We start from the raw sequence: 18,935 nt of genomic DNA on the forward strand, positions 1-18,935 counted from the left end.
GTCGCATTGAACTGTCTGCTGCACTCACACTTGCAGGCTGTGAGTCCGCAGGTGTTCCTTCAGCGTATCCAACCTACTGAACTGCTTGTTGCACTCCTCACACCTGTAGAGCTTCTCTCCTGTGTGTGTTCGCACGTGAGCTTTGAGGTTGCTTGAATCGCTAAACTGCTTGCTGCACTCCTGACAACTGTAAGGTTTCTCCCCTGTGTGAGTGCGCATGTGTTTCTTCAGATTACCTGGCCCAGTGAACCGCTTGTTGCACTTCTCACATCTGTAAGGTTTCTCTCCTGTGTGCGTACGCATATGGCCCTTCAATTGGCCCAAGTGTCGGAACTGCTTGCTGCACTCTCCACACATGTATGGCTTCTCCGTTTAATCAGCTGGTTCATCTGAAGAGGCACATGGTCACTCACACTGGAGAGAAGCCCTATAAATGTGGGGAATGCAGCAAGCGGTTTGGTGATCGTAGTGATTTGAGGAAACACATGCGAATCCACGCAGGGGTGAAACCTCATAGATGTGAGGAGTGCGGCAAGCAGTTTAGTTTCCCGGGTGATCTGAAGAAACACATGCGCACCCACACCGGTGAGAAGCCTTACAGATGTGAGGAGTGCAACAAACAATTCGGTGATCTGCGTAATCTGAAGAAACATATGCGTACCCACACTGGGGAGAAACCGTACAGATGTGAGGAGTGCAGCAAGCAGTTCAGTCAGCTGGGTCATCTTAAAAAACACATGCGCTGCCACACCGGGGAGAAACCCTATAGATGTGAGGAGTGCAGCAAACAGTTCACTACATTGAGTAGTTTGAAGAGACACATCCGGACTCATACTGGAGAAACTCCCTACATTTGTACAGATTGCAACAAGCAGTTCAGCAGACAAGATCTTCTAAAGAGTCACATGATGACACATACAGAACAAGAAGCATAAGAAGTGTGAAGAGTTTGGCAACCTGTTCAAGAGCCACGTGAAAACTCACCTGTCATAGCTTGGCCAACAGAGAATGAGAAAAAAATCTAGACCCACCTGCTAACTGATTAGTCAGATTTGAATTTAAAACACATTCTGGTCTTCAATAAGTAAATAGTTTCATTTGAATGATACACTGACTACATTAACGTCAACCTTTTAGGGTTGATTTTAAATAGTAATAAATATGTTGACTGCATATTATGCAGTCAACATATTCTTTTGACATGTTAACATTCTCTTTTATGGCTTGGTCGTAGCTTTTTGTTAGTGAAACCATTACGATGTTGTTGGTTGATTGTACCATTGTTGTTAAAGGGAATTGGAGTGTTTGACTGAAATTCCTGTTATATAGTAATGTCACTTGTACTTTTATGCTTGGTACTTAGATTCCTAGTCGGTTCGGTATCATACTGAAATACTGTCGAGGACCGCCCAGTGTACTGTACAGGGAGCAGGCTTAAATTAGAGCCTGTTCTCAAAGTGAGGGAAACCATTGTTGCCTCACTTACTTTAAATGTTACAGTTCAAGAAAATCATCACCAGTGTTTTTGTTTTTTTAATACATGACAGAGTTCGTAAGCACCTTCTTAGTTTAGTTCTGCTGATTATAACATGTATGTACTGGTTAGAAGCATATCATCGGAATGTTGGGAGAAGTATTTTTCAGGGCTAATTTTAAGATGTTTTACTACTGTTTATGACATTATGTAGATAGAAGTGTTTTTATACTTCATAAATGTTTGATTCTTTTGTTTCCATTGTTCAAGTCAATGTTGAAGAAATAAAACTGTTGATGAAAATCGTGTCGTTGAAGAAATGTATGAGATGTTGCTGAAACATTAACATCTTTCAACAAAAAATACCGAGATCTAGAGTCTGGTAACTACTGGCGATGGTTAGGGAGTTGTGACACGTTTTTGTGCTATACACTTGTTTATGGATTGCCAAAGAATTTCCGTGATGATCAAAGGCGGGGATAGGTATGTCTTAGGAACTGACTACGACAGTTTTCTTCAGCCCTTCAGTTAACTCAATTTGCCGTTGCAACCTCATTTTACACCTCTAACGCTCACGATAGGTCAACATTATGATGACCAGTGAAGTTGGTTCTCTCCGTTTGTTGTAACAGTGGGGGTTTAAGTAGCGCTAACTGACCATGCCAAACGCCTGTCAGGCTTTTGGGAAAATCGGTTACGCTGGTAGGGTCGTGATATAACGGCCAGGGTTCAATTCCCGGGAGTCAGGATATTTGTATATATGGTTTCTTTCTGTTCTACTCGCCCCTCTTGTCGTTTCACTGGTTACCATGCCGACCCTGTGGTTAACAGGCTGGAGATGTGCCTGCCCACAGGGATATCGGACTCGGAGATTCGAGGACGAATCTTGAAAAGAAAAGGGGGAATAGTGTAACAGTGGGGATTCAAGTGGCGCTAACTGACCATGCCAACCCCCAGTGTTACATTGTTAGGAGGACTTAGGACAATGTACTATTGATATCGCACATATAAATCGCGAAGGAGAATAACAAGTTGAGAGCTGAAAACAGTCATTGGTTCATGGTAACTGGCTAGTATGTAGTTTTATCGTGATGTAAGTTTAGATGTTTGGGGGCATATTGCTGTAATAAGGGATATACAACGGTCCAATGGCGGACATCTTCAGATTCTTATGCGGTCATCAGGTACGCTCATTTGACCTTTTCAGTGCGGCAACTTCCGGGTCATCGGCGGAGACTTCCTGTTCCCGTGTTGGAGAGAGGGGAACGAGTGTCGTCTGTGATTCGGAGTCTTCTTCAACATTTCACCGTGCATCCGTTCCTGTTTTCAGCTGTTTTACACGCCGATTGTGTGTAGAAAAACCTCCAGGTAAGATCTACTGATGAATAGTTGCTCCAAGAAGTTAAGAAATTACGAAAATCGAGGAATAGACAACAGCACGTAACGGACTGTACTACTGCCTCAGACCGAGGGGCCAATTTGCATATGCATGAGTACATGTGTCTGCTTTAATGGAGAACTGATGAATTTGAAAGGTCTCTTTTGCGTAGAATGTCATTGGGGAGCACGTCGTGGCATAGCCAAACTATATAGTCAGTATATGACATTGTACAGAAGCAGGGATAATAAGCCCAATTTTTTTAATAGGGAAACACACTCACACACAAACGATACGAGTCTACCCTGGGAAAACGCAAAGTGACTCCTAACGAGGCACGCAAAGTTTACCGATCCCTACAACACGCACGCACGGGACACCCGCCGCCTAACACCCGCCGGCCCTCGAACCAGCTGGCCCCTACTAACATGAGCCTCTTTCGAGAAGCGAGCGATGTTGGGGACCGGCGTAAGTGGGGCCAGCTGGTAGTGGGGTGGGTGCATAGAGGCGGGAGGGCGCGCGTTAGGCAGGGGATCGGTAACTCTTATTTGCGAAGCTTCTCGAGCAGGTTTCCCAGGGTAATACGAGTCATCAGCGACAAAAATTTCCCCCGTTGGCCCCAGAACAATGCCTGCCCACGCTAGGGTATGGCGACACTCACATCTGATTTGCATCATAGTTCACAGCGGAATGCGACCAGGGGACGTTTCACTAATTTTGCTTTTGTTTTGGTGATATATCGAGACCACCCAAAGACGTGTTCTGATTATGTTTAAATTGTTGATATGAAAACAGATGAAAAGTATTCTCCTGGGGCCCAGGGTCCAATGTACATATTACTGTATCACTGAGAGTCTGAGACCTCTGCTCTAGAAAAAAAATCAGAGATTAGAGGAGTACATTGTATACTTACAGTAATTTGAGACATCAGATAGCCATTAAATTAATAGTACATAGTCTGGCTACTCAGAAGTAAGGCATTGTTGCAATTATACAATCAACAACAAACGTTGCGGCTATCAACAGCAAAATATTTCCCCCTTGCACCAAAATACTGCTCGCACATCTGGTTTCTATCATCTGACATCACTCAGACTAGATAAATATGATTTGGGGACAGCTTGCTAACTTTTGCACTTACACTTTCCATGTATTGAAACACTGCTAGTAATCATACAAGGATATTGGGAGTTATTTTCATTCAACTTTCTGATTTGAAACTAAAGAGAAAAGTCCAATACAAATTGAAAGACCAATTTTCAGATTGTCTTCCCCTACCATGTGTTGTCTGCTTAGATGACCATTACTAACAACGTGGATATCATCATTACACTTTTTTGTCAATTTACAGGGCCTGATTTTTGCAGTATGGCATCGACAAGCAACAGCGATGATGACCGCAGCAAAAGTTTAAGATGGAAGTTTACCTGTACAGAGTGCAGCCAACCGTTTAGTCGACGGGATCATCTAAAACTGCACATGCGAACTCACACAGGTGAGAAACCCTACAGGTGTGAGGAGTGCAGCAAGCAGTTTACAGCTCTGAGTAGTTTAAAGACTCACATGCGCTCTCATACAGGGGAGAAACCCTACAAGTGTGAGGAGTGTAGCAGGCAGTTCAGTCGACTGGATCGTCTGAAGATCCACATGCGCACTCACACAGGTGAGAAACCATACAGGTGTGAGGAGTGCAGCAAGCAGTTTACATCTCTGAGTAATTGGAAGACTCACATGCGCTCTCATACAGGGGAGAAACCCTACGCATGTGAGGAGTGTAGCAGGCAGTTCAGTGTGCTGTGTAGTCTGGAGTATCATATGCGCACTCATACAGGGGAGAAACCCTTTAGCTGTGAGGAGTGCAGCAAACAGTTTACAACTTTGAGTAATTTGAAGACTCACATGCGCACTCACACTGGGAAGAAACCCTATTGTTGTGAGGAGTGTAGCAAGCAGTTCAGTCAGCCGGGTAGTCTAAAGATCCACATGCGTACTCACACAGGGGAGAAAGCCTATAGCTGTGAGGAGTGTAGCAGGCAGTTCAGCACGCTGGGTAACTTAGAGAGTCACATGCGGACCCACACTGGGGAGAAACCGTACAAGTGTGAGGAATGCGGCAGGCAGTTTGGTCAACATGCTGGTCTGAAGAGGCACATTCGTACCCATACAGGGGACAAACCCTACATGTGTGAGGAGTGCAACAAGCATTTCAGCGATCAAGGTGATTTGAAGAAACACATGCGGACTCACACTGGGGAGAAACCGTACAAGTGTGAGGAGTGCAACAGGCAGTACAGTAAGCCAGGTTCTTTGAAGAATCACATGCGAACTCACACAGGGGAGAAGCCCTACGTGTGCGAGAAATGCAACAAGCAGTTTAGAGATAAAAGTTACTTGAAGAAACACATGCGCACTCACACCAGTGAGAAACTCTACAAGTGTAAGGTGTGCAGCAAGGGTTTCAATTATACTGGTGATTTGAAGAAACACATGCGTACTCACACGGGGGAGAAACCCTACAAGTGTGAGGAGTGCAGCAAACAGTTTAGTACACTGGGTCAACTGAAGAGCCACATGCGCACTCACACAGGAGAAAAGCCTTGCAAGTGCGAGAGGTGCGGCAAGCAGTTCAGAGATAATGGTGATTTAAAGAAACACATGCGCATTCACACCGGTGAAAAACCCTACAAGTGTGATGAGTGCGGCAAGCAGTTTAGTTGGTCGCTTTGTCTAAAGAGCCACATCCGGACTCATACGGGCGAAAAACCCTACAAGTGTACGGAGTGTAGCAGCCAGTTTATTCAGATGAGTCACTTGAAGGTACATATGCGTACTCATACAGGGGAGAAACCGTACAAGTGTGAGGAGTGCAGCGGGCAGTTTAGTAATCTGAGTAGTCTGAAAACCCACATGCATACTCACACAGGGGAGAAACCCTACAAGTGTGAGGAGTGCAGCGGGCAGTTTAGTAATCTGAGTAGTCTGAAAACCCACATGCGTACTCACACAGGGGAGAAACCCTACAAGTGTGAGGAATGCAGCAGGCAATTCAGTCAGCTGGGTCATTTAAAGATCCACATGCGTACTCACACAGGTGAGAAACCCTACCATTGTGAGGAGTGCAGCAAGCAGTTCAGTGAGCTGGGTCATCTGAAGACTCACATGCGTACTCACACAGGTGAGAAACCTCACAAGTGCGAAGAATGTGGCAAGTCCTTTAGACACCTTGTCAGTTTGAAGACACACAGGCAAAAGGAACATTGAGGAATCGCTGAACAGAAATGCCAAGATCTTCCTTCACAAATGAGTTACAATTAGAATTTGGAATGAAATGTGGTTCTTTTGTTGACCTAACTCAAAACTGATGAGAGAGCAAAGCTCTTTTGTCAAGTTTAGTCAAGTGTCTACGTTAGTGACATCTATTTCACCCTCTTCAGTAACATGTTATAATGTGGTCCATTTGTAATTTTGCTTATATTGTACAACAAAAAGTTGAGTGATGTATTGTTAGTTTTTTTAATGTAAACCTAGTCAGTTACAATGGACCTAAGCACTGGTACCAGTAGTTGGAGAGGAAGACATAAAATTAGAGCAGTCCTTTTGTTGTGAAACCCTTTATATGATTATCATACTGCCATAGTGTGGGCGGCACTGCGTGACCATATTCCCATTTGAGTCTACTCTTACCTTCTTATGTTTAAGTTTAAGAAAAGTAAATAAAGTGTTAGCATGAAAGCTTATATATATGATATAGTGTTGTTGCTTCGTTTGTATTACCTTGTTATTTACCTTTTTGGTAGCTAGTTCTGCATGTATGCTAACTGTTATAGAGTTTCAGCAGTTACGTAGTGATTAAACATCCATTAATTGTTGTAGATAGAATCTTATTAATCATTTGTTATCTTATATGAAATTTGCCCTTTGTTTTTGTAGCTAGTTTGTGTGCATGACACCACATGTATGCTATTCGTTGTGGAGTTTCGATAGTTTGTAGTGCTAATGATAACAGTAGAAGATTATTATTCATTGTTATGTTGTAGGTATAATTTCATTCACGTTATTTTGCAGTTATATCATTTACAGGTTGACTTACATATTTAGATATGGTTCTTACGTTTACTTCGCAGTTCTGTTGAGAAATAAAATGTTTTTCTCAAATCTTCATTGTGGGTGTTCTAGCGCCATCGACGATTGTGGAAAACGTATCGCAACGACTTCCTTCCTTTCAAAATGTTGAACTTCGTTTCCATATGAGTCACTAGCCTAGAAAGCTCGTTTTCTTCTCTGTGTAGCGGCCTGTGAAGAATGCCCCAAATCAGCAGTTTTTGGGTGAAAATTTTATTTAGAAAAAATAACAAACTGTCAACTGAGCCTTCCTGTCAGCGACAAGGCGCCCCTTTCCATCGGAAAAATTGAATTGTCCGGAAAACGATGTTTTTAAACATCGTTTTCCGGACAATTCAAATTTAAAATTTAAAATTTGGAAAAGCACTAGAATCTTTCTAGGAAATAGCCAGATCGGGCGTCAGTCGGAAAAGGAATTCCGAACCGAGATTCGCTATTATAAATAAAGGCCGCAGGTAGCCAGTCACGAGTATGCAAATAAGTCTAGTGTCACATGTACACAAATGTCAGTCGAACCGCAGAGCTCTATGCGCATCATGTTCTGCGCAGGTTCTCTGGACAGGTCATAAGCCAGGCGCAGTTTGTCCTGGTTTGACCCCGCTGCATGCGTATAAACAACTGCCTGTTGTGCAACAAAAAGACCTCAGACCTACATAATGTTTATACTTTTTCACATCTACAGGATTTGCCCAGCACAGCCATGTGGATATTTATTGCATTGCAAAAGTTCAGCCAACGTTGTGGCCCCCGAAACAAAGCAATTTTCGGTCTGTGTATTTGTGATTATCTTTTCTCCAGTTTGCCGGGGCACAGTCAGTTTTGCCCACAGTCGGACAGTCCATTTCCTCACCTTCACATTGATACCAAACTTGAAGGGTAAATTTTAGGAGAAACGGTTTTGCCCCCAAAAAAACTACAGCCATGTCAAATTCCCCGGCGTCTTTTTTCGAATGAGAAACCGCACACACTGATCTTTCACTATGCTTTACAAAACTCAGCCATGATGTTTTGACATCATTACGCTTGCACATGAATCCTACTTATTCTGGCTTCTAGATAATGTTAGTTTTATTTTGGTGGGCTTCCCGAAATCTATTTGCGACGGCAAGACTTGAGCCGTTAGTTATATCAACTTTTCCAAATGCTGGTTGAACTTGCAACATTAGGCCTGCCCCCCGCGGCACGAACATGGAACGTACCGGCTGGGTTCCACCGTTCGAACCCAGGTTCGGACCAGGAGTTCGAAACAGATTGACTCAAAATATGATGAATCTTAAAAACTCTTACTTTGTACTAAAACTCTGTGTCTATGTGTGTTTGATTATCATCATGCCACTTATTATATTGCATGTGACAGCCGCACCCATTCAGATTCTTGTACCAAGGAATGAGGTCTGTGACACAATGCAAAATGTATAAAAATTGGGTCCGTCCGCAGGGTAGTGTGCTTTGGTAGCTACAACCAGACTGAAACTTCACCACTGTGATTTGCGCATGTTCGCAGTTAATTTGGGGGCAAAACCGTTTCTCCTAAAATTTACCCTTCAAGTTTGGTATCAATGTAAAGGTGAGGAACTGGACTGTCCTACTGTGGACAAAACTGATTGTGTCCCGGCCAACTGGAGAAAATATAATCACAAATACACAGACCGAAAATTGCTTTTTTTTGAGGGGCCACAGCGTTGGCTGATCTTTTGCAATGCAATAAATATCCACTTGGCTGTGCTGGGCAAATCATGTAGATACGAAAAAGTATAAACATTATGTATATCTAAGGTGTCTTTGTTGCAAAATAAGCTGTTGTTTACACCCATGCAGGGGGGTCACTCCGTGACCCGGCGTAAGCCGTATTTCAGAGAATAACGCGTTCTACGGTGACCTGCAGTTCGACTGAATGTCATGATGGAGGGCAAATGGGGTAATCGAGTAAGACCTTTGACCTGGGACAACTAGAGTACTTCCGGGTCATCGATAGCGATTTCCTGTCTAAGATAGAGACACCCATCGTCGCGAAGTCAGCTCCGCACAGACTTTCTCATTATTTCTGCCTGTTCCAGTTTACAGCTAGTTGTACACATACACTTCAGGTAAGACTAGTTCGCTGTTTTCCATCTACTGACTTTTGACGCTTTAAATTTGACTCTAAATTATGTAAAAGCGTAGCACGTCATTTAGCGTTTGGTCCACTATCGTGACTATGGTGACCATACTGTGTCAACACGAGAACGTTCTAAAATCTAAGTTAGGGGCTATAGGCCTTTTCGAAGTAGCTTACTAGTAATGAACGGAGAATAGATATTGAATACGCAGAACTGGTGATCGAGTATTGTGTGATGAACAAGACAAAATTATAGATTGATATGTCTGGACATTGTCTCATTTTTGTTGTAAAGTAAGTAAAGAACTGTTACTCTCGCCCTTCAACCTAAACCTCTAATAGGTCACAGGAAAACTAGAAGAATTTGGCCAAATTTACGGATCTGTTTTATAAAAGCAGTGAAAATGCGGTAGAGAAATGCAAACCAGATTTTCAGTTCAGTGCAAGATTTTAACAAAAGAAACAGGGTTGGAATTTGCAAATGAAAGCCTCAGTGAACAATCAAAAAGCGTACGTCCAGAACCACTGATTGACAAACACAATACAAGCTTTGTGTGGCTTCCGACTCTCTTTTGGCTTGTCTGCAAATTGACCTGGGTGCACAAAAGCTCCAATAAAGCAAATAATGGGATGCAAATATCTAGTATCTATAGCAGACTCTATGGGCCTTTTTACTACCGGCTGTACAAGCGACCCAGTACAAAAAGAAAAGGCCAGCAAAAGTGTATCATGAGCCAAAAGAAGAAGAAAAGGGTACAGAGAGCCAGCTATGGAGTACAAACGACCCAGCATAAAAAGAATACTAGTCAGGATAGCAATGAAAGTGTATGATGAGCCAAAAAAGACCAACAGAGCCTCGTCATGAAGGCTAGCATATATCGGTGAAGTCTGTCGGGTCAAACGCTACAGAAAAGACAAAGCAAGGAGTTTTTTTAACCTCCTTGGACAAAGTGATAAGACGGAGTCATAATAATTGAGCTTGTGACGTTTCTGGTGTGATTATATTTGAAATAGACGACTAATTATATCAATCTACGAGTATGACTGTAATTTGTACGGAAACTTAGGATGATAAGAAATGATTATTACGTGGAATAGAATGTGATTGAGGATAAAAGCACAGCGGTGTTGGTAGATAAGTACTGTAAAATGTTAAAACGTTTTCTTCCTGTAATCAAGTTGGACACTGATACATATTAACTCGCATTTCTTCTATTTTGAAGGGCATTTTTCTTGCTGGTAGACCCCGCTTGGTTCAGTTAATGTCTTTAACACATGCCGATTTTTGTCCGCCGTAGGAGACGGTATGCCGTATGGGCAAAATTTCTGTTCGGCTCCAGCGTCAAAATTGCGTAAGGACGCTAGACGGATGGATAATCTATCCGACGACATTTTAGTACAGTTGCTTTAAAAAGGATCTTCTTCTCTGTCCTCTGCAGAAAACTCCAAAATATTAATGTTTGTGCAAACTTTCTTAACCCTATCCAGACTGGGGGTGGGGGAGTGGGGGCTAAAAGTGCCTGCGCCGACTTCGACCTCCTATAGCTCCCAAACGGCTTGTGCTAGAACAACCAAACTTGGTGAGTTTTCCTAAAATATTGTTGGCAACAATTTTTAAAAAATCGGGTAAGTTTATGATTTTTCTTGTTGCCATGGCAACGGGTTTCTGAAAAGCAAATTTTGCAAAAATCACTAATTTTGGTTTAAACAATGGGATTTTAAGATTTTTTTGCTAAACTAAACTTCTTTTCATATATCTTTAATATCCAACACATCTAAGTTAAACATTTATAATTAAATATTCATAAATTATGCTAATGAGATGACGTAATTGGTCAAAATCCAAGATGGCCGACAATATCATGATTTAAAGTATAACAAGCTTATTTTCACTCAAATTTCATCACTACGTGGTATTTTCTTACAGAAAACATTCATTTGAGCGTTTTTAATCCATTTCGATGGGGTTTAAGCGTTATATGTTGAAAAAAATGTATCTTGAAAAATTTAAGGTTCATAATCCAAGATGGCGGATAGCTAAACTACAGATGACGTCATTCTATGACGTCATTTTGATGTCGCTGCGTCGGCTTTTGACAACAGAAGTCTCATAACACTTAATTATTAATAAGAAACCTTTATTGGTAACTTTTTGAGTGAGATGTTTAGGTATTATGGGAATTCTCCGTTTTAGCCAAAAATATCAATTAATGACGTCATAACTACGTCATATTACATCATAATGATATAAAAAATTCAGGAATTATAAAGCTCGATGAGCACAACACCCCCTGCAAATTTGGTGATCGTACAGTAAGCCGTTTTGAAAATACGAAGGAGGGGTCGAATGACCCCCCCCCCCCCGGCCAGGGAAGGCCCCAAAAGCACATACCAATCGCTTCAATAATGACTAAACATCACCCTACCAGTCTTAAGGGACTTAGCTAATTATCATATCCTCAGTTTATATCTTTGAATCTTTATTTGTTGTTTTTGCTTCAATGCTTTGCTTATTTGTTATTTTGTATTTACATTTGTATTTGCCCACGTACATGTATTTGTTTGCGCTAGTGGCATGAATATGAGTCACGACTTAAGTGTGCCGTTACCATGTCTTGTAAAAATAAGTTGCAATAAAAATAAAATGACGGATGCTGGCTAGAACCCTGTAATAAAGATCTTTAATTGCATGTTCCTGCCCACATGGGCTAAATGCAGTGATTTAATAGTATTGCATGGAATACTACAGACTAGATACTATTACAGGTAGTGCAACAATCAACAGCGTGACAGATTCATCGGCTCGTTGATGTTGGTCACCTACCGCAAAGAAGAAGAAGAAGAACAAAACACTTGTAATATACGAGTATTGACATTCACTAAAAAAATACGTTTTTCAAATGGAAATTTGTATATTGGTAGCATCCTAATTCCTAATTATGTTTTTTCAGAAACTAAGTGTTTTCAGGCCCACTTATCGCTTATTTTCATGTTCGTAACATTTTGCACTCCTTTAGTACGCGGTGGTAGTTTAAGCAGCATATTCTAATTTTTTTCCGCGTTAGATGTTCCCAGGTTTAGCTTTATGAGTCACCGCACATAAACGTTTGAGTTTATATAGCTTTTTAACAAAAGCATATATGATCTATCGGTGGCAAGACCGTATCCAATTGGCCAAGCACTATCGATATCCAACAGGCCTCCGGTATATTAGTGGTTGAACTTTGGCCCCTTAGATACTGCTTAACAGTGACAGTACTATTTTCAGTTTTCCTGTTTGAATAAAAAGATGACATACCACGAGACAAGAAGAACGTGGTGTGTACAAGATAAGCAACGTCTTAAGAGGCGGTGAAATTGTTTCCCCTTATTAACAATGGCTGTACAGTATCATAGCATGAAGTGATATTTAGGTGTTATTCATATTCTACTTACAGAGGTGGCTTTTTGTAACAATGGCGTGTACAAACAGCTACTCCATTGACGTCACCAAAGGTCCTGAAGAAAACGTTCTTGCAGGTGAGAATTGCAACAGGCAGTGTGGTAAGAAGGATGATCCGAAGACAAAGCAGCAGACTCAAAAAGGCTACAAGTGCGGCGAGTGCAGTTGGCAGTTCAACCAGAAGATAGATTTAGAAAGACACATGCGCACTCATACGGGGGAGAAACCCTACAGGTGTGAGCAGTGCGGCAAGCAGTGCAGCGTGTTGGGTAATCTGAAGATACACATGCGCACTCACACCGGTGAGAAACCTTTCAAGTGCAAGGACTGCAGTAAGACGTTCAGTACCATGAGCTATCTTAAGATTCATGCGCGGACTCACACAGGGGAGAAGCCCTACATGTGCGAGAAGTGCAACAAACGGTTCATGAGGCAGAGTGTTCTGAAGCAACACATGCTCACTCACACCGGGGAGAAACCCTACAGTTGTAAGGAATGTAATAAAAAGTTTGGCAGGCTGCATCATCTAAATAACCACCTCCTAACTCACACCGGCAAGAAGTCCTACAAATGTGAGGAATGCGGCAAACAGTTTAGTCAGCGGGGTTATCTGAAGACCCACATGCGCACTCACACAGGGGAGAAACCCTACAGGTGTGAGTATTGCAGCAAGCTGTTCAGAAGGCTAGATGATCTGAAGAAACACGTGCGCACTCACACTGGGGAGAAGCCCTACAAGTGTGACGAGTGCAGCAGGCAGTTCAGTACACAAGGTAACTTGAAGAACCACATGCTCACTCACACAGGAGAGAGGCCTTACTCGTGTGATGAGTGTAGTAAGCAGTTCAGTACGCTAAGTAATCTAAAGAGTCACATGTACACTCACACAGGGGAGAAGCCATACAAGTGTGAGAAGTGCAGCAAGCAGTTTCGTGCACACGGTAACCTGAAGAGTCACATGCGCACGCACACGGGGGAAAAACCGTACAAGTGTGAGGAGTGCAGTAAACAATTCGCTCACCCTTCTTATCTAAAGAAACACGCGCGGACTCATACAGGGGAGAAGCCATATAGGTGTGAGGAGTGCAGCAGGCAGTTCAGTGAGCTCGGTGACTTGAAGAAACACATGCGCAGTCACACCGGCGAGAAACCGTACAGGTGTGATGTGTGCAGCAGGGCATTCAGCAGTCTCGGCTCATTGAAGTCCCACATGCGCACTCACACGGGTGAGAAACCGTACACGTGTGAGGAGTGCAACAGACAGTTCAGAGAATCGGGCACTCTGAAGATACATATGCGAACACACAGAGGGGAGAAACCCTTTGCGTGTGAGGGGTGCGGCCGGCACTTCGCCGGTCGAGATGATCTGAAGAAACACATGGTTGTCCACACCGGCGAGAAACCCTACCACTGTGCGGAATGTGATACATCCTTTCGGCATCTTGCGACTTTGAAGAGGCACATTTACACTCATACCGGTGAGAAACCTTATAAATGTGAGGAGTGCGGTAAGCAGTTTAGTGATAAGTGGGATATGAAGAAACATATTCGGGTCCACACCGGAGAGAAACCCTACTCGTGCGAAGAATGCAACAAGTCCTTCAATCACCTTGTCAGTCTGAAGACACACAGGAAAACACACCAGTGAGGAATATCCTAACATAACAACTGCCCAAAGGCAAAAATTCTCACACCGACATCTCTTAGAGCTTGAGACTCGTTAATGACAGTTACGCAGTGTTGTCCTTGTGAGCAAACGTCTTATGAATGTATTGAAAATTTTATCCGTGTATACTTTTGTGTTGGAAGAAATTTGAAGTTGCCTTGTACTATGATTTACCAACACAGATGAGCTTCCATGGTCTAAAGAATGTAATTATATACATATAGCGATGGTAACATTGATGTCATTCTAGCTTTTAATATGTTTGCATTTTCCTTTTTTTTCTTTTCTTTTTGTTTGCTCACCCATTACTGTACGACTAGGAGATTCAAGTGGATTACCTGTATGATTTTCCATTTGGAACTGCATGTATGGGACCTGGTTTGTCAAGTAACATCAATTACTAGTAGTTTATATTATTACTTTATTTTTAGATTTTGGACCACTCAGTTTGTTTGGATCCTTATTATGGCGCGCACTGTTACTAGTAAATGATTTATTGAGCATCATTTTTGTCAGTTATAGCGTGACCAAGAAAGGGGTTTGAACATTGCATGGAAAAATTAGGGTCGTTGAAGACCAGTGCTTTTCTTTATGAAAGTTATAAATACGTTTAGCACTAGTGATAGATACACATGCTGCCAGTTTGTACATTGTTTGTATCATATATAAGATCAGCTGACTATGTATGGGATATCTTATTCTGCTGTATAGAGTTGCATCGTTGACATTAGACTAACAACAGTTGATATAGCAACTACTGTTTTTTTTTCACATATGCGATTAGTGAAGTCCAACTTACAGTGCTACAATAGAAGATAAAACGATAGTTACGTTTATAAACCAGGAGCATGACATGAATATACATTTGTAGACCTTTTTCAGAAACCTAGAAATTAGGTTCTAACTACTAGATATGTATGGTAGAGTGTCATTTGTATTTAATATAACACTAGAATAGAGGCATCTTTAGATATTAGTTTAGCTTTGTTTCTTCTGCCTTTATGAATAAAATAGTTTCCATATCATCATTAGAGAGGGATGTTGTTGAATATTCTATGACTCAAAATAAAGGACGCTCTTGCGACTTCTTGATTTCAGATGATTTAGCAGGAAATCAACGTTTATACGACTTCAATTTGTCGGTCAAGTGGTCATGATATTTCGTCCCCACGAATTGTTGGAACGCTTCGTATTACAGTGTTCTAGAACGCTGCCGTTTGTACTGTCGATATTATACATCCGGTTTGTTCTAGTAGTTCGCTCCTATGTTCACCCCTATACATGTATTCACATCTTTTGGTGGTGATGTCAGACGGTATAGCAGAGAATCGACTTTATGCAGTTCATGGTAAACACAGATAGATAGAATACATTGCCTGCTGAACCTGAAAAACAACACACATGAACATTCATATTTTCACCTCAACTGTCCGTTGACATTGGCATGTACTTACTTACATAACTTGACGAGGCTGTGTATACGGCACAAATGCAAGCTGACATGATTAAGAATGGCCGTGTGATTGCTAATGTCTGACATGGCAACAAAACAGTGACAACACAATAATCACCTGACAAGAATAATCATCATGACGTAACAATGGACATACCTCGTGATCGAACAAAAGAACACGTGTTACTAGTATATTGTACAGACGTCTGTGACGTAATAACAGCTTCTTTAAAGTAACTAGGTGCGGTACGCACTTGTGTTTTCCGAAACATTGCCGCAGTCACGAACGATATCATTCACGGCTTTAGCTTTTGTAAAAAAAAAACAAGTTAAATTCTTCAGGGGCAAGATTAATCGAAGAAATTTATACATATTAGCAGTACGATAAAATGAAAAAAAGCAAGCTAGATTGAGTAAGACTGATCACGTGGTTGCTACTGACATAGCAACAAAACGGTCACGTGACAACAAAACATCGTGACGTAACGAAGGACATCACGTGATCGAACAAAAGAACACGTGTTACCTCGTGTTACCAGTATATTGCACAGACCTCTGTGACGTAATAGAAGTGTTTAGAAGTAACCAGGAGCGGTACGCACTTGTGTTTTCCTAAACACTACCGCAGTCACTGACACCGTTACCCTGAGCTTTTTTGACAGATAACTAGTTAAAAGAGTTCAAAAAGACAACGTACATTTCTCATCAACAACCATAAGATGGATCCCGGACCGGCAGCAAAACGGTTTATCAGTAGTAGCAGGTAAGTCACCTGATAGGATCGGTTTGTTGACATTCCAGAATATATAGAGATAATGAATAACTAAGTATCTGGCATATGATAAAATATGACGTACCAGATCGTACTGAAGAGAGGTTATGATACTCTAAGAAGGGTCCAGAATCTGTTGTGATGTTTGAGTTCCTTGAAGAGGAGACATTCGACAGTTTCTTAGTCAAACAAATGTAAGCTTAAGAGATCAAGGAAATTACCGAGGACGTGGAATCGGCAGGTACAACGTACCAAATTTCAAGTAATTTGTTTTGATAAGATCATGGTGATTGTTTTCGTCGAGTGACATGTCGCCACAGTTTGCTTTTATAAAAGACGAAAATCAAATTAAGTCAGTGTGGCCTTTTGTTGTTTGTACATGTAGCTCTGACCCAAGCTTCGATCTCCACCGGTGTGAGGGTGAGCACCACCTGACGCTGAACGCCTGCGTGAACCAAGGTTCTGACGAGTCAGACAGCCTCAGCCGGCCGGGAGGAGACTATAGAAAAGTGTGAGTACAGCGAGTGATATAGATATATTTTTCTATGTTTAAATGATGTCATGATGGGACTTACAGGACCTTTGAACTCGTATGAGGTGGTATAGATGCATGTCTGCCACAGTGCCACTGTGGCTTTGGCACAATAAGCATGCGAGATATGTGCCTACTTCTTCAGTCAAAGTTATATTTATCTTTTGCATCTTTTTATCTTCTTCAACTTTTGTTGCTGTGGTTTTATTGCTGTTGGTGTTGTTACGACAGTTGGCCTCAATAGATAACATTCTTTATGCTTTGGTAAATAAGAAACAAAAGTAATCTAATGGTCCACATGCAAAAACACGCAAGTGGCCGCAATGACCAGGTGGTATCAATATTGAAGGTTACTGGTACAGCCTAGAGGGTCTGATTGTAGTGCTTGCTTTATGCAATTTCCAGCGCTTCATTTATTCAGAAAAAAAAAACTGCACAGGAAACATCATGATCATTAAAGGGACCACCAAAAGTGATCATAATGGGAAGATGGTACTAATGTTGAAGGTTACAACATATTAAGTTTTGTTTGTATTTCTAATGTTTTATTCCCGTAGAAAACTGCACCGTTGCCCAGGAGAGTACAAGCTGGCGGTGGAGCCGCCGAGTCGGGAGGGGATCGCAGCAGCGTCCTTCAAACAGTCTGTCCAGCCGGGTGAGCCTGGGTGTGCCAGGGCGTAAGTGTTCACAATTATCAATTACTGTTAGAAATAACTTGTCTAAATTTAAGTTTCTGTAATCTACTTTGTATTTATTTATGTATGTATGTTTACTACTCTTGTTTTATGATTATGTTTATGTAGAAGGCTTTAATCTATATAAGCAAATTGTTTTTTTGTTGTTGCCTGATACTCACAAAAGATATGTGAATAGAGTAAAATCAATTATTGAAAGGCCAGAATTTTAAACAGAAAGTAGTTGGGGAGGGTGTGTGTGTAAATTATAGCTCGAATGATCGTTGTGCGATCACCGCAGGACTGTTTTGCGATCGCAAATTGAGGGCATTCTTGGTATAGTTGTGCACGCGTCGTACAATATTGAGCTGTCTTGTTACGGAGAAGCTTACATTATATCGTTGTTGCTGGTTGGTTAATTCTGTCACAACCTGCTACACGAGTCCTACGACATTAAAATCGTACGATGAACCACGAAAAATATGACCGCACCGTAAACTAGAGACCAGTCGCTCGCCTTTTGCATTGCATTTAGTATAATTGAGTATCTGAAGATTTTTGAATGAGCTATAATCTAGTATAGATGCCAATACAGACTATGTTTCTAATGGCTAGCTCTGAATATTTCCCTTGACAGAAAATTGCGCGCTTCCAGAACCAGGCGCCACTCAGAGGGGGACAGGAATGTCACGAAACCCGAGGGGTTAGCTGAGGTCACCAGAAAAGTGATGACGCAGAGTGACGTGGAGCAGGGTGATGACGTCAGCGTTGACGTACCAACGAAGCCAAACACGAAGAAAACATCCGAGATTGACGACTGTAAACAAATCTGTGGGGAAGCCTCCGAAGTCATGGACGAGATGAAAAACTTGGCAGTAGCATAAAAAAGTATCACCGTAATGTCTCTACCGGCTACCGTACAATATGATCCGTTTAGAGACAGTGCTTGGCCCTATGTACATTTTACGTACTGAGATGTAGATGGCCATATGGAAATTTCTTGTGTTATCATCAGTCTTTTTGGAATGGTGAACAGAGGAAAAGACAATAAAATGCGTAACACGTTTTGAATGTTTGGTGGAGTATCTCTTTTAAATACAATCAGGTCATTGACAACTAGAGAGTATTATCTTTCATATCACCTTCCGACTTAGACAGCTTGTCAGAATGGAAAGCAGAGAGAGAGAGAGAGAGAGAGAGGGAGCGGGGGTGGCAGGCAGGGAGGGAGAATTATCAGTTTACTAGTAATAGCTACTGGTTAGTTTTTTAAACTTGGACACATAAAGACTAATGGCACATGGAATGTGTTTGATCACTCAGAGAA

At 41.8% G+C, this 18,935-nt stretch overlaps 4 protein-coding genes across 4 annotated transcripts; 3 read left to right on the top strand and 1 right to left on the bottom strand.

The window, feature by feature from the left end:
* Positions 1 to 6: 6 nt before the first annotated feature.
* Positions 7 to 364, bottom strand: LOC118424638 (protein krueppel-like). The gene has a single exon (XM_035833294.1). It carries the CDS (start codon positions 355 to 357, stop codon positions 25 to 27), a length of 333 nt encoding a protein of 110 aa, XP_035689187.1. The 5' UTR covers positions 358 to 364; the 3' UTR covers positions 7 to 24.
* A 10-nt stretch (positions 365 to 374) lies between these two features.
* On the top strand, positions 375 to 1,149 carry LOC118424637 (zinc finger protein 525-like). The gene has a single exon (XM_035833293.1). It carries the CDS (start codon positions 402 to 404, stop codon positions 933 to 935), a length of 534 nt encoding a protein of 177 aa, XP_035689186.1. The 5' UTR covers positions 375 to 401; the 3' UTR covers positions 936 to 1,149.
* Positions 1,150 to 2,679: 1,530 nt separating this feature from the next.
* Positions 2,680 to 15,277, top strand: LOC118424939 (zinc finger protein 208-like). Its single transcript, XM_035833745.1, has 4 exons — positions 2,680 to 2,842; positions 4,204 to 6,110; positions 8,897 to 9,061; positions 12,510 to 15,277. Exons 2-4 carry the CDS (start codon positions 4,221 to 4,223, stop codon positions 14,160 to 14,162), a joined length of 3,708 nt encoding a protein of 1,235 aa, XP_035689638.1. The 5' UTR covers positions 2,680 to 2,842; positions 4,204 to 4,220; the 3' UTR covers positions 14,163 to 15,277.
* A 920-nt stretch (positions 15,278 to 16,197) lies between these two features.
* On the top strand, positions 16,198 to 18,682 carry LOC118423760. The gene is made up of 4 exons (XM_035831968.1): positions 16,198 to 16,396; positions 16,791 to 16,916; positions 17,495 to 17,614; positions 18,249 to 18,682. Exons 1-4 carry the CDS (start codon positions 16,353 to 16,355, stop codon positions 18,493 to 18,495), a joined length of 537 nt encoding a protein of 178 aa, XP_035687861.1. The 5' UTR covers positions 16,198 to 16,352; the 3' UTR covers positions 18,496 to 18,682.
* Positions 18,683 to 18,935: the final 253 nt, after the last annotated feature.

The sequence above is a fragment of the Branchiostoma floridae genome, chromosome 10 (genome assembly GCF_000003815.2).
Source record: "Branchiostoma floridae strain S238N-H82 chromosome 10, Bfl_VNyyK, whole genome shotgun sequence".
NCBI lineage: Eukaryota > Metazoa > Chordata > Leptocardii > Amphioxiformes > Branchiostomatidae > Branchiostoma > Branchiostoma floridae.

Coding starts and splice junctions, on each gene's coding strand:
- LOC118424637 (XM_035833293.1), top strand. CDS start 402: ATGGTCACTCACACTGGAGAGAAGCCCTATAAATGTGGGGAATGCAGC.
- LOC118423760 (XM_035831968.1), top strand. CDS start 16,353: ATGGATCCCGGACCGGCAGCAAAACGGTTTATCAGTAGTAGCAG. Junction 16,397..16,790: donor CGGTTTATCAGTAGTAGCAG/GTAAGTCACCTG, acceptor TTGTACATGTAG/CTCTGACCCAAGCTTCGATC. Junction 17,615..18,248: donor GAGCCTGGGTGTGCCAGGGC/GTAAGTGTTCAC, acceptor TTCCCTTGACAG/AAAATTGCGCGCTTCCAGAA.
- LOC118424939 (XM_035833745.1), top strand. CDS start 4,221: ATGGCATCGACAAGCAACAGCGATGATGACCGCAGCAAAAGTTTAAGA. Junction 6,111..8,896: donor CACACAGGCAAAAGGAACAT/TGAGGAATCGCT, acceptor CAAATGGGGTAA/TCGAGTAAGACCTTTGACCT. Junction 9,062..12,509: donor GTTGTACACATACACTTCAG/GTAAGACTAGTT, acceptor TTCTACTTACAG/AGGTGGCTTTTTGTAACAAT.
- LOC118424638 (XM_035833294.1), bottom strand. CDS start 357: ATGTGTGGAGAGTGCAGCAAGCAGTTCCGACACTTGGGCCAATTGAAG.